General features: G+C 29.8%; 1 protein-coding gene across 1 annotated transcript in view; it reads left to right on the top strand.

Annotated features, from left to right (window-relative positions):
• LOC107440721 (glycine receptor subunit alpha-2) overlaps window positions 1-27,902 on the top strand; it is a 103,426-nt gene that overhangs the window by 33,459 nt on the left and 42,065 nt on the right. The window contains exons 2-3 of the mRNA XM_043047056.3: window positions 21,691-21,793; window positions 25,205-25,284. Coding sequence (XP_042902990.1) covers window positions 21,720-21,793; window positions 25,205-25,284 — 154 coding nt within the window. The 5' untranslated portion in view covers window positions 21,691-21,719. The remainder of the gene's footprint in view (window positions 1-21,690; window positions 21,794-25,204; window positions 25,285-27,902) is intronic.

Below are 27,902 nucleotides of genomic sequence, written 5' to 3'. Positions count from 1 at the left end.
TTCTACCCCTTTGGTAATTATAGTCGTATGAGGTACGCGTGAACTACCAGTTTTTTTTTCTGGTAAGTTGTAACCATAATCTATGTAAATTGTGTATACGGTGATTTCTATAGTGAAAACAATATTTACTTATTCGAAAAAAAAATTTTCAAAGATGGCTGAGTGAAAAAATCGAAAAAAACTGGTCACTTTTGATATTTTTTTAAATATCTGTTAAATTGTTATGATTACAATTTATAAAAAAATCTACAATAAATTGTTTAAAAATGTAACTGCGCAAAAACTTTTCTTTCTGAAAACTGGTGAAAATGTTTTCATAATATTTTTAAAAAAAGAAAATTAGGGAAAAATTATGGAGTGCCCTAAAAAAATGTTTATATTCAAAATAAACTAATGTTTTTATAATTTTTTTATGCATAAATATATAAAATGTTAAAAAAATAATTTATTTTCTTCTTTCTTTTTCCATTTGCCAAAGACTAAAAATACGTAAATACTATGTGTCCCCCTCAAAAATAACAGCTGACCAAAAAAATAGGCATCTGAAAACACATCTCAATTTCATAAAAAATTTAATCAACCAAAAAATTAAACATAAAAGAAAAACCAATTGTTTACAAAACAATCTTTTAAAGTAAAATTTACAATCATATTCAAAATTTTTGTGATTTGTTTAAAAAAGTTCTCGAGCTTTGGCGATTATGCAAAAACTAAAACTAACAACATTAGTTTGCAGTAGGTATATTCAGAGAAAGTAAGCTTTTGTGTCAGATTTCGTAAATTAAATATTATTACTACCAATTAACATACTACATTATTAATAAAATTTAGGTAAACCATTTGAACCATTAAGATTTACACTTATTGCACGAAAATCCCATCAATGCAGCAAACGTTAATTGGGTAAATATTCAGTGTGCTCTCATGGGGTTGACTTAGTGTACTCATGTTATATGCAAAGATATTTCTGATGTAAAAATCTTTCACAAAATAGTTTTCCGACAAAACATAATTACATATTGTCAAACAGACCCTGATAAATGTTTTAAACGTAAACATGGCATACGCTAATATTTTTTTAACCCTAACTTTTTATATTATCACCTGATTATCGAATTTCAGTTTATAGTTGGGTTACAGTATCAACTGTTTTATTTTCCTAAGTTTAATATTTTTTATTGACATTTATTAAAAAAACCAAATTCGAAGAGATTTGGAAATCTAAATAAGTAGGTTTATTCAGAGAAAGTAAGCTTTTGTGTCAGATTTCGTAAATTAAATAATTATAACTACCATTTAGCATACTACATTATTAATAAATTTTAGGTAAACCATTTGAACCATTAAGATTTACACTTATTGCACGAAAATCCCATCAATGCAGCAAACGTTAATTGGGTAAATATTCAGTGTGCTCTCATGGGGTTGACTTAGTGTACTCATGTTATATGCAAAGATATTTCTGATGTAAAAATCTTTCACAAAATAGTTTTCCGACAAAACATAATTACATATTGTCAAACAGACCCTGATAAATGTTTTAAACGTAAACATGGCATACGCTAATATTTTTTTAACCCTAACTTTTTATATTATCACCTGATTATCGAATTTCAGTTTATAGTTGGGTTACAGTATCAACTGTTTTATTTTCCTAAGTTTAATATTTTTTATTGACATTTATTAAAAAAACCAAATTCGAAGAGATTTGGAAATCTAAATAAGTAGGTTTATTCAGAGAAAGTAAGCTTTTGTGTCAGATTTCGTAAATTAAATAATTATAACTACCATTTAGCATACTACATTATTAATAAATTTTAGGTAAACCATTTGAACCATTAAGATTTACACTTATTGCACGAAAATCCCACGAATGAAGCAAACGTTAATTGGGTAAATATTCAGTGTGCTCTCATGGGGTTGACTTAGTGTACTCATGTTATATGCAAAGATATTTCTGATGTAAAAATAGTTTTCCGGCAAAAAATAATTAAATTTTGTCACTTGTCAAACAAACCCCGATAAATGTTTTAAACGTAAACATGGCATACGCAAATATTTTTTTAACCGAAACTTTTTACAGTATTAACTGATTTTCGAATTTCAGTTTTTAGTTGGGTTACAGCAGTACTTCCCAAAGTGTGGTACGCGTACCCCCAGGGGTATGGGAAGAGTTTAGCGGGGGTACGCGTTCTTATGCGAAATATCTTGCAACAAACGAAAATTTCAAAATATTTTATTTAAAAACAAGGCTAGCCATGAAAATGTACGATTATGTATTTTTCTATTGCCTATTTTTTGCAGAGTTAACAGTTAATAATTAGTGGTGTCAACAGCCAGTTGAGACTTCTAACTTTTGTGCAATTTTTTTTGTTGTAAAAAATACAAAATTTTTTTTATTAGTGGTACACAGTGTTACGAAAAATTTAGAAAGGGTACACAAAAGTCATAAGTTTGGGAAACACTGGGTTACAGTATCAACTGTTTTATTTTCCTAAGTTTAATATTTTTTATTGACATTTATCGAATAGATTAATGTGCAAGGTTAAATAACGTTCGAAATTTATTAATCCCAACAGCATTAACTACCTTTTATTTAGCAGAGAGAACATACCTATGTTCACCGGAGTATTTATTCTGAAAAAGGTTTTTCAATATCACAAGTGAAATACTGCGAGAGATAGATACGAACCATTAACTTTCGTACAAGTGTCAGCACCATCTCCTCCTCATACATTCACCTTGGTACACTTAAATTCACCTCTTGAAGAATGTATATCTGAATGCAGCAACGAATTTCAATTTATGATCCTACGATCTCTGCTTCTAAATATGCACTTAAGTGCTCCCTAGTTACGTGTTTCGAATCAATAAATTGGTGTTAGGGTAGTTTTCTCGTTCGCAGATAAAAGTTTTGCCACATAAAATGGTCCTCTAAATAGAGAATTTCGAAAATACATCCGGGTTTCCTAAAAGATTTTATGCCTTCACCATAGGTGTCCTCTCCTCCTGTTTTTCCCCCAAAGATTTTATTTTTTAAGTGAAGAAAAATTTACGGTTCACGATTTCATTGTTAATTGAATAAATTTAGTTTCAAAAATGTCTATGCACCAATTTGTTGATGTAACATGAACAGAGATTTAAAGGCTTAATACTTTTCTTGCTGAGGAAATTTATAAAAGAAATCGGCTCAAATTTGTAATTTCACTCACACTGAGAAAAAAGTGCAAATGTTGGCAGAATTGCTACACGCGGATAATATTCAAAAAACTCTAATTTAGGATAATTCATGACTTTACTGAACTTCTGAATTATTGCCATTACTGAAATAAAATTCCTAATAACATTAAGCACTCAAATTATTTTCAGGAATCGACTCAAATTTATTAATGTGATTGTAATTTCTCTCCCACTGAGAAAAAAGTGCAAATGTTGGCAGATTTGCTACTCGTGGATCATTTTCAAAAAACTCTAATTTATGATAACTCATGACTTCACTGAACTTCTAAATTATTGCCATTACTGAAATAAAATTCCAAATAATATTAAGCATTCAAATTATTTTCAGGAATCGACTCAAATTTATTAATGTGATTGTAATTTCACTCACACTGAGAAAAAAGTGCAAATGTTGGCAAAATTGCTACACGCGGATCATTTTCAAAAAACTCTAATTTAGGATAATTCATGACTTTACTGAACTTCTGAATTATTGCCATTACTGAAATAAAATTCCAAATAACATTAAGCACTCAAATTATTTTCAGGAATCGACTCAAATTTATTAATGTGATTGTAATTTCTCTCCCACTGAGGAAAAAGTGCAAATGTTGGCAGATTTGCTACTCGTGGATCATTTTCAAAAAACTCTAATTTATGATAACTCATGACTTCACTGAACTTCTAAATTATTGCCATTACTGAAATAAAATTCCAAATAATATTAAGCATTCAAATTATTTTCAGGAATCGACTCAAATTTATTAATGTGATTGTAATTTCACTCACACTGAGAAAAAAGTGCAAGTGTTGGCAGAATTGCTACACGCGGATCATTTTCAAAAAACTCTAATTTATGATAACTCATGACTTTACTGAACTTCTAAATTATTGTCATTACTGAAATAAAATTCCAAATAATATTAAGCATTCAAATTATTTTCAGGAATCGACTCAAATTTATTAATGTGATTGTAATTTCACTCCCACTGAGAAAAAAGTGCAAATGTTGCAGATTTGCTACTCATGGATCATTTTCAAAAAACTCTAATTTATGATAACTCATGACTTTACTGAACTTCTGAATTATTACCATTACTGAAATAACATTCTAAATAACATTAATCATTCAAATTATTTTACTAAATGTAAATACATAGAAATTAGTATTTAAAAAATGATGCCGCTGTGCAATATCATTTTAAAACGTCAGATACAACTAAATTGCTCGGCCTCTTATTTAATTGTAATTAAACCAATTGTTGATTGTAAAGAATTTCAATTTATCCAATTACGCAAACTGTGTTATTATACGTAATATACAGCACAGTTTTTAAATCATTTTTGAATAAAATTCAAACATTTTAATATTGTCCCAGGATTTTTTCACACGATTACCATAATTATTGCATTAAATTATTTCTGATGAGTAAACAAAAATGAGTTCCATGGCTATCTGTATGATCTATTTTTAGATAAAGTACCAATTTTAAAAATTTTTATTATGTTTGTAGTATCTATTCTAAGAAAATAAAATTTTGACATGATCAAATTTTAAAAAAGAGATATACATCACAAAAACAATTATTGTCACATCAAAGGTATTAAAATAATTTCGACAACACCTGTCAAAATAAGTAATGAAATATTTTTAGGCAATCAAAAAAAAATAATAAGAATAACTTTTTTATGTGCTACAAAACTTTAAAATATTTTTATTTATAAGCATTAGTTATAATTTTTAGACCTTTGTCAGAAATTATTTTTCCTTCGAGAAAAATATCCATCATTGCTAATAACTTATTTTTGGTGCTAACTTTTTTTATAGTGTTTCATATTAAATCAAAAATAGATAGTGATACCTAAAATTTATACTTTATAAAGCAAAAAATCGATTTTAGAAAACCAAGGAAAGGTTAGATAATTTAAGATACTTATATAACTGTTTTCGTATAAATCTAAATAATTCGGGAGTTTTCTGGGTTTTTTTTTTCATTGCAGAAGTCGTAATTGTGTCTTGATGAAAATATCAGTTTGCCATTAGGCTTAGGAAATTTCAAAAGTGTCTTAACCCCTTGGGGACGGTTGATTCAGAAAAGCATTCGTACAAAATCAGAATCAAGTTGTAATTAAATAAAAAATGGTAACTTAAATGTAGTCGTTGCTAATTTGACAGACTTACTTTGCTTTTACACTAATTATTGTTAGTTTAATCATATATATAATCAATGTTAATTCAAAGTATAACTAAATAGTTTTATTTTGAACAAAGTATTGGTGAATGAAATAAATCAAACAATTATAACTCCGCCCACAAATAAACTGCTAAAGAAATACTTTGATTACCAGTTTTATATTTTTACCCTGATTGATACGGTTTTATGCTGTCACGTATTTGTGACAGTCGGCGCGAAAGGGTTAAATATCATACATTTAATTTACTTGTGACCACCCCAATGCGTTATTCTAGAACAAAAAGTTATAGAACAACGTACCCCTGTGTTATAGAATAACGTTGTCTGTGTGGTACCCCTGGTCTGACAATTTTATAACGCTCAATTTGATATTTCAATAAAGGAAATTTGTGTTATCAATAGCATGCAATTGCCAACAACTATTTCGTTTCTTAACCGCTTACCAATTTTTTCAATGAAAAAAAAAATTCAAAAATCAACATATTTTTTCATTATGTTAATGATTACAAGGAACTAAAAACATAATACACAAGTTTTAAGTTGAAATTTTAATTTATTTTATGTGTACCATGATTTAATTTATTTTGTGTGTACCATGATTTGATTTTATCAGTTCACTATTCCGAGTTCTCTTGGGCAAATAATAAAAAAGTTAAATATTGGTCTTTGTATGATAGTTCTTAAAATAAGGGACAACACAAATTGAAATTTTCCAAACGCCAGTGAAGTGATACGCCATTTTTTTTCTACTCTTCTTTATAGTAAATTCAGTAATTATAGTTTATACAACAGAGATGCCAACTGCTCCGGAGAAGCCAAAATAATTAAAAAGACGGTAAATAACTACAAAGCAAATTTTGCAAATATTTGACTATTTTTACTTGCTTTCTAAAAGGCATAGCATGACATAAGAAATACTGGATGCTGGATATTGGGGTTATCTCGGCGTTTGGGGCGAAGCGCCACTAACCGATTCATCGAATCTGTTTTGTCGTATTCTAGGAAGTCCTAAATATCAATGAAGTTGTAGTATGTTGTAACAACAAATCAAGTCCTTAAAGAAGTAAATCTTGAGTTTAGAAGTGAAAATCATCATTGGGAAGGGGAGATCCCCTTGAGTAGAGTTGTGTGATAAAGTTAATAGTATTTTGATAGTATGCGGTCTGAGCATAAAAAGGTGGTAATTGGGCTGAAATTCGAATTATTACGGATTATATCAATATCGAACAACTTATTGAAATCTGATGTGGTGCATGTTTTTGCGTCGCCATAAAATTTTGTGGTCAATTTAGCCATAAAGCAATTGATATCATCAATGTTTAAGTCTTTTCTGAGTAATCTATTGGTAATCGCCCTTGGGGCGCCAGTCATTGCGCGTAAAAATTTACCTTCGGTTGTAGATAGCTTCTTTTTTAGGTTGTTGCTTATAGTAGTGAGGGCTGGGCAAGCATACGTAAGAATTGGTCGAATCGCTTGTATATAGATAGTTCTTTTATTTGATAGATCAAGCATTGAATTCTTATGCAGGAGGACTTTGAGCGCCAAAAACGCTCCTCTGGCTCTTTTAATTATGTCGTTTATGTGAGTACTCCAGCTCAAATTATATGAGATCGTGACGCCGAGGTATTTAACGTGGTTCACTGGTTTGATCTCAGCATTAACCCCTTGGAGACGGGTGATTCTTAAAAGCATTCGTACAAAATCAGAATCAGGATGTAAATAAATAAGAAACGGTAGCTTAAATGCAGGCGTTGCTAATTTAATAGACTTACTTTGCTTTTACTTTAATTATTGTTTGTTTAATCATATATATAATCAAGGTTAGTTCAAAGTATAACTAAATAATTTTATTTTGAACAAAGTAATGGGGACTAAAATAAATCAAAAAATTATAACCCCGCCCACAAATAAATTGCTAAAGAATTACTTTGATTTCCAGTTTTATCTTTTTACCCTGGTTGATACGCTTTTATGCTGGCACGTATTTGTGACAGTCGGCGCGAGATAGATGTGGGGAGAATTTTGTTGCTTTTTCTTACTATTTATGATTAAGAATTGACTTTTGTCGGTGTCTAGTTTTGTGCGCCATTTGCTGCACCATACATAAAAAATATAAAGTGGTGAATTATATAAGCCTACGAATTATTTAGAAACAGTGGTAGATAAAAATCTATTATATTGAATTTATTAATCCAAGAATCAGAATTGATAAACTACCACTTTAAAATATATATTTGCTTTCCGGAGCAAGTTGGCATCTCTGATACAATCGCATAAAACACGCGTGAAGTCCCACAATCCAACAGCTAAGCTACCACACAAATCTTGGCAAATTTCCAATCACATCAGATTAATTTTTTTTTTTTTTTTTTTTTTTTGCTTTCGGTAATGTAAAAACGTGATAAAAAAAACGTGCTGACAAATTCTGCTACACCTGAGTTTTCTCGGCATAATGAATGGTTGATATATATACATACCCGAATTAACTCGGGATAATCAGAGAAGCTGTTAAGCGAGGGAGAATTGGCAATTTTTAATTGAAACATCAAGTGACATTCGATTTTTAAAATAAAAAATAGTAGCTTGTTTTTGAGGGAAAATCCATTTGATAATTCTAAAATAGGAAAACATTATTCTGAAATTTATTTTATAAACTGTAACTTTAATAATGATAAATTTTAGCTTTTTTTTCCAGCCTTATGACCAGAAAATATTTATTGGTAAAAAAAAGCCTTTAAGAATAACATCAAACATTCCTGTCTAAAAATGAAAGATTCCGCTAACATGCCTGTCGTCATCTTTTCAGAATGTTCTCTTTTGAAAATTCCTTTTGGGACCTAACCTGACAACTCTTTTACTAAAAGCAGAAAATTTGTCAATATCTTATAAACGTTTCACTAGTTTTAAAACTTTTACTTACTTTCTCGTGGAACTTAAAAACATTTGATTTTCACTGTGTATTGGAAAATATTCAAGATGCCGAACTTCTATTGTTAGCATATTTCAACGCAGTTTTTGATTTAATTTTTAAGTAACATCTGATATTGGCATGAATATATAAGAATAAGAAGATTTTGGGAACATGAAATCGATAAATGGATGTGGTTGAAATTGGGGGGGTTATAATTAAAAACACCCTGTTTAAGCCAATATAGAATCCGTTTTGGTTGACGAATGTCACTGACACTTGGTATATTTAAGTAAAATGTGATAAATGCATGAATATATAAGAATAAGCAGATTTGTGCATAAGAAATCCATAAACATATAAGTTTTAAAACACATTGTTTTTAAGATGAAGTGCAGTGTGCTTCTAATTAAAGTAAACGAATCTAAGCCAATGCAGGTCTGCCAACTTTCGACCTTTTTAGAATAGTTTTAATGCATGATTATTTGTTTTGTATATTGGATTAAAAGTTATTTTCCACACAACTACATATAAATTATTCAAAAGATCATGTAAAACATCACTTATTTACAGTTGCCTCTGGTTGAGACTTTGAAAATGTTGGCAAAATTACCCGAAATTTTGAAAGCTTTTGTTTTTAACTATCGCTCTAAAAATTCACAGAGACGTCAATTTCTCCGGATGAGACATAATATTTTAATAAACGGTAACTAGCTGCAAATTAGAATTTCAGAGATGCCAACTTGCTCCGCTTTGCAAAACAGTACTTTCTAGTGGTAGCGAAATTTAAATTACTTTGAGTTTAGTATTTTTCATTATAAGTAATTTTTTCACCACTAAATATCAAAAATTATAAGTATGATATAAAATGCAATGTTAAAGCATCAAACTACTGGTTTCTATATTAAAAAGTAAGCGTAACTATCTTTCTCTAACGAATTTTACTATATAATTTGCTACCACTTTATTAAAACTATTCCAGAAAGCGGAGCAGTTGGCATCACTGGAATTTGCAGATTTTCGATTTATTTTACTGATTTTTAAGAAAGCATACCTGCCAACTCTTCCGGATTTTCCGGAAGATTTTATTTTCATATTTAAAGTGGCAGTAAATATATACCATGTTTTCTTTTATAAACTTAATTTTCAAATGATTTTGATCACCACTATTCTAACAAAAATTAAGCACATATATTAATATGCGTTACTATCATGGTTATCAACTTAAGTTTTCTCAAATACAACGCATTTGTTTGCTTAATATTGAAGTTTAAATTCCATTTTAATACCACTAGCATAGCTGCCAACTTTCACTCTTTCCGAGAATGGATTTTCAGAGTGGTTGTAAGACAATAAACGAAAAACAACCTGAATCAAATACATATTTATATTTTGATCCTGTTGAAATTCGCTTGTGCAAGGATTATTATGCTTTTATATATTTATTGTAATTATTTATATGTAGTGGTGGTCAAACTCATTTATAATTATCATTATAATTCAAAAAGTTAATTGGAATAACATGAGTATTGCTACCACTTTAAATACGGAAATAAAATCTTCCGGAAGAGTTGGCAGGTATGCACTAGGAAAAATGATAATAAAAGGGATTAAAAGTTGGCAGGTATGAGAAAGCTCTGCATGCTTAACGAAGTCAATGAATTATTTAATAAATTAATAATTATTCAATAAATATTCAATAAATTATTCAATAATAATTATTCAATAAATTATAGTGTTACATAAGTCAATAAATTATTTAGAAGTAGTGGTGAGTAAAAACCTTATAAATTGAATTTACTAAACAAAGAATCATACACTAAAAAACTACCCCTCGAAAATAGTTTTCCGCTTTCGGAGCAAGTTGGCATCTTTGTATTTACGGTGAGCAGTAGTGCAAGCCCTTTTATATATTATATTATATACAGGGTTCCCTCGGGGCTTGAAAATTTTAAAAAGTGGTAATGAAAATAAAACAAATGTCGAAATTTTAATTTCTGTCTAACGACCATTAAAAATTGTTCTCCAAGGAAAGTTTATATGCATGAAAATTCTAGCTTGCTACACCACCTAACGATAAAGTGGTATATAAAAGTATGAAATATATTCTAGCTTTAATCTAAATTTACTACCACAACAAAAAAAAGCCGCAGGAAGCCTGTATACATAAAGGTTGTCGATTTAGTTTAAACTATCAAACAAATAAAATACTTAACTTTCACTGAAGTTTAAAAATAACTGCGCAGTATAATAATACAATTAAATATCATTTTAATCAATTCAATTAAATATAATCATGTCATTATAATTAAATATCATAACTTATACTGTTAACGTGGGAGTTAAAATATCTTGTTTCATCCAAAAATAAACGAAAAAAAAAATGTCATAACTCTCCACTGTTTTACTTTTTATAGGAGGCTTTAGAAGGCCTCATAATCATGTAACGAAGATTTTACCTCATCGAAGCACCACAAAGATCAAGCTAAAGATGAATAGGAAAAGGGCCGCAAGCGGCCTCAGGTGCCCAGATATTTTATACAGTTTAAGTTTAAAGAAGATTTTATGTGTTGATGAAATTAAGCAAACTAAGCTCTACCTTAAATGCTAGTCAGCTACCACTAGAATATTGTTGGGTGTTAGATCTTTCGGGTTGGCCTCCATGTTGTTGAGAGAATTCCAAGCTGCCATCTTTGCCAGCCCGTAAGAGCCTAAAAAAATCAGTAATAGATCTAATATATACATATTTGAATAATCGATTTGTCATAATAGGTAAATAAATTTTCTTATTTAAAACCTTAAAAGTTAAAATTAATTCTTGAAAATATGAACGTTGCAACCTTTATGAGTCGCTTGCTGACAACTTATAATCGCAAAATTAAATTTTACTCCCAATCTTAAAATTGGCAGTTTCGGCCGTAAGCCATTCAAAACGAGAGGTTTCATCGGAGAAAAACTATGCAATCGTCACCTTGTTTTTTCCCCCATCGTATTGTAAAAATTAGTTTTCACAATGATAAACCCTTCATGGCTAATATATAAAGTTCAGGATGATGATGAAAACTTAACAGGGATTTTAAAAATATGAGTATGAATACTGCTGTAAATCTTTATTTTTTTATCACTTAAATTATAAAATATCTAACCAATAATAGCTATACAAGTACATGCGAATGATTTTATTTTTAAGTAAGTAGTGGTGAATGTTATGCGCCAAAACAATATAATGCACACAAACAAAGTAATGACGAAATAGTTTGGCTACCGCTTCTTTTTTTAACATGGTTTATCGAAGCTCTGTCGCCAAATAAAATTTAAAAAAAGCCACGGTTTAAGGGCCTTTTTAAACAGTTCATGCGCAACATTTGAAGTAAAGCGATGATTTTAAACTAATTACTATATAATCTTGCCGTGAAGAATTGCCTGGACTTTAGAACGGACAAATAACTTAAATATTACAAAAGTTATTACAATTTTATTAAAAAAATCACCAATTTGGCTACATTTTTCCACCTCGATGAAAATTATCAAAATTAATGTCTTATTCTCAGTTTTTTGCTAATTTTTATGAACCCAGATAATGCAGCGTTCGAGTAGGTTTTAACGTATTAAAAAATTGTATAAGAAACGCTTTTCACTTTCACGAAACTGGATTTTCTCCATATTGACGTTTTACTTTACACCATTTTCAGAATATGCATAGACACCGCTGGCTTTAGATAAGACTAAACTCAACTAAAAGTCATGAGTAACTGATGCAAAGTCACAGCAAATAGCTTATTATTCGCAATAAAGCATCATTTCATGTGACGACAAAGCCTTCGATAAACTACTTTAACCTGATTGTTGGCATTAGAATATTCTGTTTTCTCGTATTCTGTTACATTCTGCCTCATTCGATGTCATTTACCAATCAGGTCTGTTACTTATTTGAAAGCATAAATAACTGGTAACCAAAACAATTTGGATCAACCTTTTATAAAAAGGAATTAAAACACCCAAAATTATTATTGATTAACAGATTCAATGTTTACGCTCAATTGTAAGTAAATATGTAGGTTACTGTAAATAAAGAGAATTTATAGTTGGAGATAGTTTATTTGATCTGTAAGAAAAGCTTTAAGTGAAATATTCCTACAATTTGCTTTAATCATTACCCTGCGTGGTTGTGTGTTGTTAACCCATATTCGCAGTAAATATTTGTTTTCACCAAGAAAAAAAGTGATCATTTCTTTTGAATGAAAGGTAGCATTGATAATTTATACCAATTTACAATCAGTTATTTATTGCCGTGTACAAAAGACGAATTTTTGTTTACTGGTAATTGAATGTAAAATGACGAATCGTCATCACGTGGAATTATAAGTGTTAAACATTATCAAGATTCTTGTTTAAAAGCTTTACCTGCTTGTTATACCTGTCAACTTTTTATTTTATTTAATTTCTATTTGAATATTTATTGTGATTTAATTTCATGACTTAGAATTTTATTATTGATTTAACACGTTCACGCCGGGAAAAGTGAAAATACTGGTAGAAGAACTATTTCAATATTAGATATTATTAGGGAGGAGTTAATCTATTCTCAACGATAACAATTCACTCTAAGGAAATTTATTACGGCGAAGAAGCAATTTAATAAAAAAATTGCATCCGTTAAAAACAATTAGTTGTTATGGATTTTTATTATTCCCGGAAAAAAACTAAAAAATGAAATTTATTGTTACCAGTTTTTGCTCCGGTGCGCTGCCAAGATGAGACAATCTAGCGTGATCCACCGGTGGGTCGACCTGGCGTGAACCTGTTAATAAATTTATTTGGCGATGGTTTTGTTCAACACCTGTTGAAAACAAATATATAAAACCTATTAACTTAATAAAATAGATTTTATATGCGGGCAAAATTAAACAAATTAAGTTCGCATACCAGACAACTCATAAGCTTTTCAAAAAGGTGTTTTTCTAGTGATAAGGTAAAGCCCAAAGAGATGCCAACCTGCTCCGGACAGCAAATATATACTTTAAAGTGGTAGTTTATCAATTGTGGTTCTTGGTTTAATAAAATAGTCAAATATTTGCAAAATTTAATTTTTTGTTATTTACCGTTTTGTTGTCCGGAGCAGTTGGCATCTCTGAAAGCCAATGAAACTGAAATTGAATGTTGGTGCTTCGTAGCAATATAGCTAACAATTAAGAACCAGCAATCCTATATGAATATGTTTAAATTATTCAAATGTATTGGTAGTCAAAACCATTTTATACAAACCGTATTTATTTAATGAGGAATAAAATGTTGTTATTCTAGAAATTTCGCCACCACATTAAATACAAAAATAAAACCTTCCGGGAAAAGTTGGCAAGTATGAGCTTGTCTTAAATAGTTATTTAGCTACCGCTTTAAATATTCTGAGAAGTTCTAGTTCTCTAGTAGTAGAATAAATGGATGCATTCAAAGCTTCCGTGTTAGCAGCTATGGCTTACATACTGTTGTCTTTCTGGATTAGCAGAAGCTGTATAATGGTAGTTACTGCGAGTTAAAATGAGAATAAACAAGGATTCGATATACACTAAAGACAACACACAAAAGAAAATATAGACCAATTTTGAGTTGAGCTACCTTAAAATGCTCTTTTTTGAATTCATTTTCAACCATAGTAGTTTCGGTGATTCCCTTTCGGTAATAAACTGCTTCCCATTTTATGAACAAAACTTTTTTGTATTCATTTATATTCCATTTTCTTAGTAAATTTCTTTTTTCCGAAGAGAAGCGATTCTAAAATCATAAAATATTTTATGTGCATACCTTTTCAAATCTATTTGAATTTCAAATATATATCTTTTGCGTTTTATACTTTAAATATATTAATCCTGGTAGGGATTTTATATATTTTAAAGTTTCGGGCAAAATAATTTTTCTCGTGGTATTTATGCTTATTAAAATAAGTAAAATAGTTTACTGGATAAAACCAGAATTTTATTCATTTATTGTATGTAGGCTTGTCTGTTCAATACTATGTACGGCTTACAAATTCTTGTCAAGTTGAAGAACAGATAGCACAAGTTAGAAAGGGCCATCATGAAGATATCAAAAGTTAGGGAGGAATTCGAACCCGTAACCTTCATGCTACAAAGCGTTTGGTGAGTGAAAGCTCGACCAGAGAGGCCCCTCGCTCGGATTATCATACTTTAATGATTTTAAAGCATTTTTATTAAAACAGTAGCTTTAACTTAGTGAATAACATAAACAAATAGCTACAAATAAACTTTTTTTTGGTTTGATACAGCTAGAAATATCTTATTCTAAATGTATTATGGTGTATTCAAATAGTTGTTTAAAAAATTCATTTTTATAATGAAACTACGTTACGGTTTACAATTAAAAAATATTTACCAGGTCTTATTTATTACAGTTGTTACTTAAAAAAGTTATACTTCATAGATATAAAGAAAATTTACATTTCAAATATTTTTGAGGAATCTATTGAAATGTAACTGCTGCTAAACATACTTTTTTTATACGAAAAGCAACATAGCTTTATTTTAACAAATTTAAATTTAAGACTATCAAAAAATGTGTTTCGTAATGATGCTTTACAATCCAACCGATACAATAATTCAAAGTTTTGCTATTTTTGAAGTATAAATGTGTCAAAAATTTTTCCTCTCCATGAAACGCAAATGCGGGTTAGTTCCATCAAAAAGTCCACCAGAAGGCCAGTTTGTCCTGGTGCATAATCTAGGAGTTCCCTTGTCATCTGAGTTGGATTCGAAACGGAGTTGAACATTAGTGGTCGTAAACTCGAAATTGAGTCGGCAGTTCAACGACGATTATAAAAAAAATAAAATGGAATGTTTAAGGATAATTTTTTAGAAAATGTGATAGTCAAGAGTGTAAAATATGATTTACAGAAGGAATGTTTTGAAATTGGTAACAGTATTGACAACTATGAAACACACTTTACATATACATTTTAAAAGCAATAAATTTAAAATTATTTAAGACAAAGAAAAACATGTTCAAAATATATTTTAAAGGGGACATTATTGACAGGGACAGAAGCGGCAAGAAAAATAGAATTTTCATTAAAAATAATTAGGCTTCATAACTGCATTTAAATTTTTTTTTTAAAAAAACTACCCTAGTTTTTTTTTTTTCAACATTTAGTTTAATTACTACAAGAATCTAGGGTCAGGCAGCAATGAAAGTTCTCTCTGTTTAGTAAATAACACAAGAAAAACTGTATAAACCTATTGACTTTTTAAATTTAATTGGCTTTCTTTCCATTTTGAGAATTTGATCTCGCCTTGTTATTACAATGAGTTCCCTAAAAAGTGTATAAAGAGTTTTTCCGCTAACGGTAGAGCAATTAAAAAAAAAAAAGAATAAAGAAGCTCTTTTTTTCTTTTCAAAACGTGACAAAATGGGCAAATCATTTCGACCGAAAGTACGTACGGCGCTACGCTATGGTAAAAAGATAAGTTTATAGTTAGATGTTTAGTTCATCGTTTTCTCTTATTATTTTTAATTGAACTTCTGAAATTCGCTGTTGTTTGGTTATTTGCTATATTTATAAAATGCTTGGATATATACTCTTTAATGATATTTTTCTTTAATGATGTTAATTAAGGCAAAGTAGGAGACAAGGGGCTAGTGTAAAATTATGGACGAACGTACATATTTTTACAAAATATTAAAACAGTGGAAAATATTGAAAAAGACCTAAATATCAATATATCAGGCTCTTACATAAATTACGACGTTATAACAAGACCATCCTTTAATAATATTCATGAACTGGAAATTCCCTCTCTAGAACTAGTTGCTCTTTTTAAATATTTCGCGCAAACATAGGCTAAGAAACGTTAAAAATATAATAAACCGATTATAAGATAAGTTATTGTTTAAATAATTATCATAATATTCATTTAAGTAATACTTGAGTCCACATAATTTTAAAAAAATTTCTAAATGGTTTTCATGAGACCAAGGATTTTTTTTTTACAAATAGGAATCAGTGTCCCATAAATTTTTCCGACTGCAACTCCTACAAAGTGGCTGTAGACTTCTACTTCTGCAAAAAAGCTCTCGGCTCTTACTCCAGAACAAAAAGAAAAATCTTATAATTAGTTAACCACCTTTCCGATAATACACACTTTTCTTATAAGTTTTCTGACATTCAATTCATGCTTGAAAATTATTATTTTGTCTTAAAAAAATAATTTTTGACCCCGACAATAAGATAATTTTCAACTCCGACTTCTAAAAATTGCTGTCGATCTCCTCAGAGAACAAAAAGAGAAAATCTCATAATTATAGTTAATAATCTTTTCAATAACACTCATTTTAGACTTTTTCCTAAACGGTTTCTGGTACTCAATTCATGCTTTAAAATCAAATTTTGTGTTAAATAATTTTCGACTCCGACAACAAAGTATTTTTCATCTCCGACTTCTATAAAACTGCTGTCGCCTCAAACTACAAAACCCTTAAAAAAATCTTACAATTAATCAATTATCTTGTCGAAAACATACACAAGAAATTTAGTTGTATAATCTACGCTGTTTCAATTCTGTGTTTAATATATGCTTGAAAATTGCTTTCTGTTTTAAAAACCCAAAATAATCATTTTAACCAAAGTTTTTGATTATCAAAGGAATCTTATTAAGTTTCATAGCTCTTCACGACGAACATCTTTAAAAATGTCAAAAATAATGAAATTTAAGACGGGAATTTTCTTACAGGTTCACAGATTATACTTGGAAGTTGCATTTTTCCTCGTTAAAGTGTTTCTTTAAATGTAAAAACTTTCTCAGCAGTGTAACTTGTCGAAATTGAAGGTGCATCAAAATGGAATTTTGGAGTAATTGAAACGTCAACTTAAAAGAAACTAGAAACTTTCAGTTTGGAAGTAAATGATAGGCGTCTTGTTACTTGACAGAGGTCATTAACTATTTCAAAATGTCAAAAAAATTATTCAAAGTGAAAAATTTACTCATGAAAAACGAGCTTTTTAACAATATAAAGATTTTAGAAGCATTTTCTCCTCTTTTTAAAACAACTTTTTACGTTTTTCTTAAACTTGTCAAGTAATACATGATCTAGTTAGAATGACCTACTTTGATTAAATAATTATCTTTAAATGTAAAACTAATTTATTAATATTTTTTTAATTAGATTCTTCAAAAAGTTGAAATTTTAGATAAATCCGAATAATTATTTACTTCTAAGATTAAAATATTACTTTTATTCATGGTACAAAAAATAAATACTATAATTAACGAATTTCGTCTCTTGTTTAGAAATTTAATTTTATATATATATTAAGGTAAATAAGCTTTCAAATTTTCCATTTTAAATAAAATTGTTAAAGTTTGTTTTAGAATAAAAATACAAAAATTGTTAGCGGATTTTCAATTAAAATTTGTGCATATATAAACGTAAAGTCACTTTCTTTTCACATGAATTTTAAATCTGATTTAATGTAAGATATCAACATTGTGTTTAATGCAATTGTAATCACTAATATGAATAAGGTTACTCAAGTTAAGACAAATACCATTCAAAAATAATTTTATAACGAAAATTAACAAAAAAATATGCTAACATTTTGAAAACATTTTAGAAGCAAGAAAAAAAGGAAATAAAAAAGTATTAAGCATCAATTTTGCTCAACTACAATTTTTACTTGAAAAAATTTATTAAAAAAATTGCGTTGCATCCCAACCGATCTTGTTTCGGGGAAAAAATTATCGAAATTTGAGTTTTAAACATTTAAATCTAACAGACAAAATACATTTCAACCATGTTTTTAGTTATTAATATATAAGTATAATTTGGATTATAACTTTTTTACTAAATCACTACAATCAATAGTCACTACTTTATGTGGACAAGTCAGCTGTTGTAGTTCTATATTATATTCTCCAATGAACTCTGTAATTACTCAATCAAAACATTATTTCAATTCCCATATTTTTTTCTTCTTTGATTATGTGGGGACGGTTTCTTCCAGTTTTCAACTGCCACGTGATTAATGCCTTGTATGATTTAGCTGCTCATAGGCAAAGAATAAGCTTTTGCAGAAGTTTGAAACGAAAGAATGAAAAGTTTCATTCAAGAACATAAACATCACTTAAACATGGAATTATTATAAACAAGGCATAAAACAACGTCATACATATGTCGTCATACATCAAATCATACTTATGCCGAATAAAAAGAAAATATTTGATCTGTAAAAATAACTATCGAATATTATTGATCGAGGCTTCAAATTGTGACGAAATTTTCGAAATATATACATGGTTATTCATAATTCCCTCCGGGGTTTCGAAGCGTATGATATCTGAAAGGGGCTTCAGTGGTACATGTTACTGCCATCTACCGGCAACTGCTTAAATTAAAACTTGAATACTTTCGGAATAATTTCATATGTTCTAAAGCAACAATGCGCGTTACACGGTTTGTTCCGCTTATAGCAGTTTGACTCATGCCAGATATCAAATTTAAATAATGTTTTACTAACACCATCAATACTTTTCATTAGTCATTTGGTTCATGTTAGAAGAATCTACTTTTGTTGGTTGCTACAGAAAAGAGCACCTTACGAGAAGTATGATCAGTAACACCTTCAGTACATGAGAATCAGCAAGATTGCTTATGAAAGCAAAAGTGGTAGCCGTGTCAGATTTAATCATTTCAAACAGGTATATAACAAGATGTATGAAGAGAGGGCTTGCTTAGTCAACATTGATACTGCAGCTTTACATCGCACACGGCCGTAACGCAACAACGTTGCGCTTAACAGAATTGCCACATCCTCCGTAATCTTTCATCTGCCACTCTCGAATTACGCATTTTTTTTATTTTTGACAAGATGAAGAACGCAATTAAGGATCAAAACGTTTAATATTCTGCAAGAAGGCATACAATAAATGTTGTAAGTAATGCGCCAAAAACCCGAAAATTAGTTCCTCAAAACTCTCAAAATTAGTTTTAAACAGCCAAATAGCAGAAAAACATTGATGTGGCTTGGGAATACAGGTAACTGATGTAACTATCCTTTTTTATTAATAAATTGTATTCTGCCCTGTGACAAATTTTCATTTCTGTACGACCTATGTACACGTTCAGGAGTATGCATACACTACTAAAAATAAAGGGTTTGTACTTCATAAATATGACAGTGATTGTGGTATACTGTAAAAAAATTACAATAAAATAAAATAAATAAATAGAATGCCAATTGATTCTCCTTTTTTGTCGATTTTGACTATGTAATTTTCATGTAGCTTATAAAATGCAACAGGTTACTGAAATTTAAAATTCATTAATAAAAAGATTGAATTTTATGGGGATTACATGTTACGAAAAAAGTTGTTACTTTTCAGCTTTATCGCGAATTTCCAAGTTTAAAAATCTGTGTCTTTTTAGAACTTAAAAATATATGAATTATTACTTTATATGAAATAATGGAACTTAATTACCTTCTTAAATTACGCCTCGCTTTGTTTAACATCTTATTCAAGCGGATTTACATTGAAAGCATCACCTGAATAATTAACTATACGTCCTTTACTATCAGATGTTTCCTCAGTCTGTTCATATCTTATTTGAATATTTCAATGCTTACCTATTTGTGAATATTGAAATGCAAGACTGATGGATTTGCGTATTGTAGAAAGGAGTTATGAACTGTTATTGTTGTCTGTAACGAAATTATAATGTGAGGAACCTATTTCAATATGTATATATTGAAATAGGTTAATTATGTGGAAAACAGGCAATTCATATTTCTTTCTCTTTTCTATTTTATACATATTTTTTTCCTTAAATAAATATTTATTTTCTAAAATTATTTATTGTCAACTTCTTTAAATTATCCAGTATAATATTACCGTGCGCACATCCATTTTCGGGCGGGCCAAACGCACTTCAGTAATGCAGCAAGAACGCGCTTAATACGCTTTTAGCTCAATTTACGCTTTTGTTTTCATTTTTTGAAATCTGGCAATCTCGTTACGAAAATATTTTAAATCATTCTTGAAAAATTTCCCTTTCATGTAAGTTCATTTGAATTCGTTACTCGCTTTATAGATTTCATTTCATGTTTTATTTTGTTTCTTCTTTATATTTTGTTTTTACGTGATATTTTTACTTATTGTGTTCTATTTTATTTGTTGTAAAATTTTTGGAGTGCTTCTCACACTATTGCATTGATATATTTTGTTTTGGCTATATTGATGCAATATTAGAAAGCACTCTTTTTTGCGGATATAATCGTGTGAGCTGATGAAAAGATTATATCTTTTATTTTCCGGAATTTTTTAAAAAAAAATTTTCTTCCGGTTTTTGTTATTTTTATTATTATTTTTCTTTATTTCCCCTTTTTTCATTGATTTGTAAATTTTCCCTTGTTTTCTCTACATTTTAAACCTATTTTGATTTTACTTGCAGCTTATGCGCAATAAATGAAACTTATTGTTTTTCTTAATTTTCGTTGTGTTTTTTTGTTTTATTTATATATATATATATATATATATATATATATATATATATATATATATACAAGGTCTGGCTATTAATTTCCAGGACTTATGGAATAACTCAGAAGAAAAAAAAGTTAAACACATGGCCATTTAATATTATTCGAAGTAATCCCCACCAGCCGTAATGCACGTCTGTGCTCGGCTGTACAAATTTCGGAAAGAAGTTTTAAAGTCCTCTTTTGGAATGCTCTTTATTAGTGACGTTACAGTTTTCGTGAAGGCTTCGACATCATGAAATCTTGTTTCCTTCAGTGAATTTTTCTGCTTAGGAAGCAGGAAAAAGTGTGTGCTAGGTCTGGCAAGTATGGTGGATGCTGCGACTCAACGACACCATGCTGAGCTAAGAATCGCCTCACAGGCAAACGCAATGTGTGGACGCGAACTGTTTCAATTGTTTTCCGGCTTGCGTACGAACTGCGGCAGAACTGTGTGCGGATCATCTTCCACGCTTTCGCGTTCGAAAGCGTTTAAACCATTCAAAAGTTCTTGAGCGAGATAATGCTTCCTTGCCGTAAACTTGTTTTAACAATTTGTAGGTTTCTGCAGCTGTATTGCCCAATTTGAAGCAAAATTTAATGTTAATTCTTTGCTAGATTTCATTTCGACAACAGGAATTTAAGAGCTCCGTTTTAAAGCCCCTTTCCACGAGAACCACTCACTTCAGAATGGCGCCGATTGCACTGCACATGCGCAAGAAAACACTCTTCAATATGCAATCATTAGCGCCATCTTCCGGCTTTTCTTTCTCCTACAGTTACGTCAGTCCTGGAAATTAATAGCCGGACCTTGTATATATATATATGAAATCTTTTATTTTCAGATTCTTGTGTTTCATAGCCCAGTGTTAAAATGGAGTTTGTTCGCAGAAATGGTTCGGCATTATCTCTACTAATACAGATTTTTACTATTTTTAAAACAACTAGGTAAGTAATTTATAAATTTTTATAGGTTCCTATACTTCTCTTTATATCATTTAGCTAAGAATAAATAAAAGAAAGGGTAATAAACGATTGTCAGATTTTGAAATTTATGCAAAGTAATAGTAATCTTCACCTCATTAGATGTTTAAAGTACTTATTTGTCAAAAACGGAGTCTAAAATTATAGACATAGTAAGGGTTACACACTAATAATTATGTGTAAGAAACTATATTATCAAAACTCTGATGTATTAATAACATACCTGCCAACTTTAAATCCCTTCCATTATCATTTTTCCCAGTGGTATTAAAATGGAATTAAAACTTCAATTTTAAGTAATCAAATACGTTGCATTTGAAAGAAATTAAGTTGACTACCATACTAACTAATCATATTTTTCAGTATTAGTATGGTAGTCAACTTAATTTCTTTCAAATGCAACGTATTTGATCATTTTTGTAAGAATAGTGGTGATCAAAATAATCTAAAAATTAAGTTTATAAAAGAAAAAAATAGCATATACTTACTACCACTTTAAATATGAAAATAAAATCTTCCGGAAGAGTTGGCAGGTATGCAATAAACAAAACACTTAAGTACTTATTTGATTTTTATATTAAAAAGCGGGGAAGTTACCAAGAAATATCGTTTACGTCTTTCAGTTTGCTGTGCATTTAAGTTTTTTAGTGTTGACAAATTAAACAGCTTCAAGTTACCTTAATTGTTCTTTTCGTTACCATAAATACTATGAAAACTAGGACTTTCGGGTTCACAAATATGCACATTAAAACAAAAATGTCGAATATATTGGTTGGTTAGTACACAAAATGTAGCTCAACTCATTTCTATGAAAACTCCAACAAATATTTATCTCACATGTTTGATGAGATAGCCATTTTTCCTGCAAACTTGATGGTAAGGCTTATGAGGATTTGTGTGAGCTGTACCACCGAAGACTTGAAAAAAGGTCTTCAACAATATATGATATACAGTGATACACGAAAGTCAGCATACACCTTTCAAAATTAACAGAAACTTATTTATTTCCATTATTTACCTAAGAATTGAGTTCAATTTAGCTTAAATTGATTAGAAAAAAAAAATTGATGAGCGAAAACAGCAGTTTTTTTATTATTAGACATAAAATAATATAAAATATTGGAGAATCAGTCATTTCGCAAGTCACGAAAGTGAACATACAGGAAATTCTACGTTTGAAATTTCCATATTTTTATATTTAGTTGGTCCACCTTTTGAATTTAAAATAGCTCTCATACGATTAGGCATTGAATAGACCAGTCCTTCGGTTACAGTGCGGGGGATTTTTTGCCATTCTTCTAGCAATGCCTTTTTAAGATCGTCTTTGCTTTTAATTCGCATTTTTCTGATACTTCTGTCCAGTTCATCACATAAATTTTCGATAAGATTCAGGTCGGGGCTTTGAGGAGGGGAGTGCAGTTGTCTTGGAGTGTTGTACAACTGCCATTCCTTGACAACACCAGCTGTGTGCTTTGGATCCTGATCTTGTTGGGATATCCAGTCATTTCCTATGCCTAATTTTCTCACTGATTGCTTCAAATTGTTTTCCAATATATTCAAATAGACAAAACGATCCATAGTGATTTCTATAAAGACTAAATTGCCTACACATGAAGCTGAAAAACATCCCCAAACCATCACTGAACCTCCGCCATGTTTTACTGTAGGAATCAGATTCTTCAATTCTAACTCTGTTCCGGGTTGTCGCCAAACCTTTTGCTTACCATCCTAGCCAAAAATGTTAAATTTAGATTTGTCTGTAAAAATAACTTTGCTCCAGTAATCGAAATTATCGTTTTCATGAAGATGCGCAAATGCTAATCTTTTGTCTCTATTGACTTTACTAATGAGAGGTTTTTTACGATGAATTCTGCTATTATATCCTTCTTCTCTCAAGGCTCTTCTAACACATTCTGGATTTACATAAGTTTCTTTAACCTTTTCAAGATGTTTGGCTATGTCTACTGCAGTAGTTTTCGGATTATTACGAATTGTTCGAATGATTACTCTTTTATCTCTACCGTTCAATTATGGTGGTCTACCATTACGAGGCAAGTTTTCCGTAGTTTTTGTCAAATTATATTTCCTTATTATTCCTTGCACTGTAGCTCTACTTCAACCAATAATTTGACTTATTTGATTCAGTGATTTTGCCTCATTTTTCAATTTAATAACCAGTTCTCTGATTTCTAATGGTGTTTCAGTTCTTTTAGTTGCCATTTTAAAATTAATGAAATAAATTTCATTCAAAAATCTCCTCTAAAGCTTATATAAAACAAGGCACAATTCTTACAAATATATTAAGAGAATAAAAAGATGGCCAAATACCTGCAAAAATCTATTTAAATCCAACTGTATGCTCACTTTTGTGAGTTTGAAAAACGCATATTTTTAACTTAATCTGAAAATGATTATGATAATCTTAAAATGTTTGATGTCTATTGGGCACATAATGATTCAAATGCATACTGGTAGCTCTACGAATGAGAAAAAGAAATTTATTTGCATTTTATTTCAAAAAATGGGAAAATTTGCAAGTGTATGCTGACTTTCGTGTATCACTGTAGTTTGATCGGAAGCACGTAGATTCAAGTAAGGATCCAAGATATATGTCAATCAAGCAACTGATAAACTAATTTTTATTTTAAACGAAGCATCATCGACGCATGTATACACTTCCTCTTGCGTCTAACATTAAAGGCCTAATTATACATTGAGCGGTCTGTTTATTATACAAACCTTATACTCTTAATAATTAGAATAGTTGTCTCGATTTTATGCGATTTCCCGTCTTCGAAACCATAGTTTCCGCAAATCTTACTTTTTTTCCACGTTAGCATATATCTACTTCCTATTGAAACGTACTGCCGTTAAGAAAAAGTAAGATTTGCGGAAACTACTGTAATGGAGAGGAGGAAATGTGAAGAGTGAGAAAATCACGTAACGTTGAGACTCGGCGCCTATTCTATTTAGAACTAGTATAACAATCTTCCGTTTGGGCATTTGTAGTCGTTAAACCATTAATGGGCAGTTACAAATAGTTGTCTATATATGAAAAATGCCTATATGAAAAAAGTCGTAATAATATCTACATATTTGTTTATACCGAGTGGATATTTTTTTCAGTTACTCATTACTGCAACTCTAAAAAACACTGCGATGCTTTAATGTGAGCGTAATATTTGAGGTATCCTTACGTACCTTGTAAGTGCCGTGAGGTATCCTTACCTACCTTTTTTGTTAGTTTTACTGAGATGAATTCGTTAGGACTTTTTAGCTTTTTATAGGACTCAGCGAGCACTGTTTAATTTAATGATGTTAATTAATGTGCATTGTATTATTTTACACATCATGACTTTATGTTCTTTTTTTTAGATCACATATTTTAGAATTTGATTCAATTTTGCCTATCAATCCAGATGAATACGACAATCTGCAGCCTCCCAAAGAAAACGGTAATCTTTTATGAATTAAGGGAATATTGATTTTGATTAACTGAAGAAAATTGTATTGCAGAGTTGAAACAATGAAAATTCACTATTTTGATATTAAATAACTCACTAAATCTGGTCTCGCTGACCTGCCAAACACTCTGTAGCGTAGAGGTAGTGGGAGGTTTCCCTCTTCATATAACGCAAATGCGGGTTAGTTCCATCAAGAAGTCCTTCACGAATGCAAATTTCTCCCAATACTTAATGCAGGAGTTACCTTATCTTCTGGATTGGGTTCAAAATTACAAGGCTACGGAGTTGAACATTTCGTAGTCATAAACCCAAAATTGGGTCGGCTGTTCAACGAAGGTTTTTAAAAAAATAATTTAAAAAATGTAAAGATTTTCGGTTAATTTTGCCAACTTTTTTTTTAAAAACTAAACACAAAAACCTTTGAATTATTTAGAAGTAATAGTGAGTAAAAACCCTATAAATCAAATTTATTAAACAAAGAAACGTGCATTAAAAGATTAACACTTGAAAATATTTCTCACTGTCCGGAACAAGTTGGCATCTCCGATACGGTAGGCTTTCTAGCTCGCTAAAAGTGTTTATAATTGTTGGCTAAATTTTAATGAAACACCTGTTTACTATCTCAATTGAATTGACCTTTCCCTACCACTATTAACGCACTTTTTGTGAAAGTTGGCAAGTATGTTATCAATTGAATTGAAATTAGATTTTAATGGCACAAGATCCATATGAGGACATGCAGCGCCAAACAACACGTTTATACATGTCAAAAAGTATAATACATACTTACTTAATTTTTATAAAATACACTAAACATCGATAAAATACGACAAGAACAATCTAAGTTGATAGTGAAATAAAATCAGCCGAAATTGTCAATTCAATGAAATTTTATGAAATAGTTAAAATGTTACAAAGGCAAGAATATACTTAGAAACGTGAATAAAATCATGAGAAGATAAAATTTAATTTGCAATTTAAAATACCAATAACGCGAAAAAACACAAAAATGTTACAGAATGATGAGCATTATCTAAAAACCTCCATAGATAAAAAATAATAGAACTACCGAAAAGGAGATGTCGGTAAAAACATGGGCAAATGATTGAATATGATGAATAATTAATTAAACATTACAAGGGTTGCATTGAGGAGGAGGATCCCTAGATGGGTCAAGTCCAGTAAGACCAATTCGGAACAGGGTGAAATGAACATCCATGCAAGGGATTCAAATCGAGTTCGACAGAGTACAATTTATAGATAGTTTGGGAGTCCCATTGCTGTTTCCATGATGATCTTATAAACAGTCGAATATGTGATTTTGTGTCTAAGAAAGGGACGGCTGTGTTGGCCTAAATTATTGCCCGGAATTTCAACATAATTTGGTATTCAGCAGAACAAAATATCGAAACCATTCTTAAAATCAAGTGATATTCATTTCACGACAAATAAAATTCAATTTCACTGATTTTTACCGTAAAGATAAATCCTGTCCAATAAACATCAGGAAAATAGAAATTATTAATCGTAACTGAACTCGGTATTACTTGCAACTGGAATTGAATGCATTTTGATTATTGAAATATATGTTGAAAAATGATTACGTTTTTTTTTAAAAATAAAAAGTGCATTTTTTGTGGGTGTTTGACAATTTGAAAACTTTTGCTTCACTCTGTAATTTTAGGGTAAGGAGAACTTCGAATTCTTCGGAGAAAGTTTTCGAATTCTTTCGTAAAAAAGGGGAAATTTTAATATTTATGTAAGAACTTCTAATTTCGCTATATTTGACTTCGTAAGATAACAATTACAAAAATAGTTTTCCAAAATCTTAAAATAATATTTTTATTAGAAAATTAAGTTTTAGTTATAGTTTTAAACGTTATTTCTTCCTCACTCTCGCTAGATTTAATATAAGATTTAGAAAATATTCGCTGCATTGCATTTTATTAAAGCTAGGCTTAATACTACTTATCTTTTTCCAACTTAGGGAAAGTATTAAATGGAGGGAAAAAAACTTTAAAATATTAAACGCACCAGAAAGAGACACAGAGTATGTTTAAATGTGCAAAGATTGATATACTTTAAGCGGAAATTCATATTTGGAGTTTCATTTTATCAGATTAAAAACTCAGATTTAATAAAAATGTAAATGTTTTGATTTCTCAGAAAGTACGTACTCGAATTTCTTGCTGATAAAATCGCAATCATTCCTAATATTTTGCTGGCGTCCTAATGACTAATAAAAAGTAGTTTCATTTTGAAATTTCATTTATCATTAGCACTTTGTAATTTAAAACCATTTATTGAAATACTAAATTAAGAAATGATATTTTTACTAAAAATAAGAACATGATTTTTTTGTTTTTACTATCTTGAAATTAATTAGTCATATTTGTCAAGTTTGATTTAATGTAAACGTTTTTATTTTCAATGTACAGATGAATTTCTAAGAAAAAACATATTTTGATGAAACTTTTTTTTTAATTTTTAAGATGATGAATGGTTTTATTTAAACTGCTGTTTGTAGAAAATGCAACACCATGAAGGAATCATCAGAATCAAATGAAATTCGCAGCAAATGTCAATTATAGGATATTATGCAAATTAAT

The sequence above is a fragment of the Parasteatoda tepidariorum genome, chromosome 9 (assembly GCF_982258835.1).
Source record: "Parasteatoda tepidariorum strain Cologne lab strain chromosome 9, Ptep-v5.0, whole genome shotgun sequence".
Taxonomy (NCBI): Eukaryota; Metazoa; Arthropoda; class Arachnida; order Araneae; family Theridiidae; genus Parasteatoda; species Parasteatoda tepidariorum.
The sequence above is the reverse complement of the archived record's forward strand: the minus strand, read 5'-3'. Positions and strand labels throughout refer to the sequence as shown.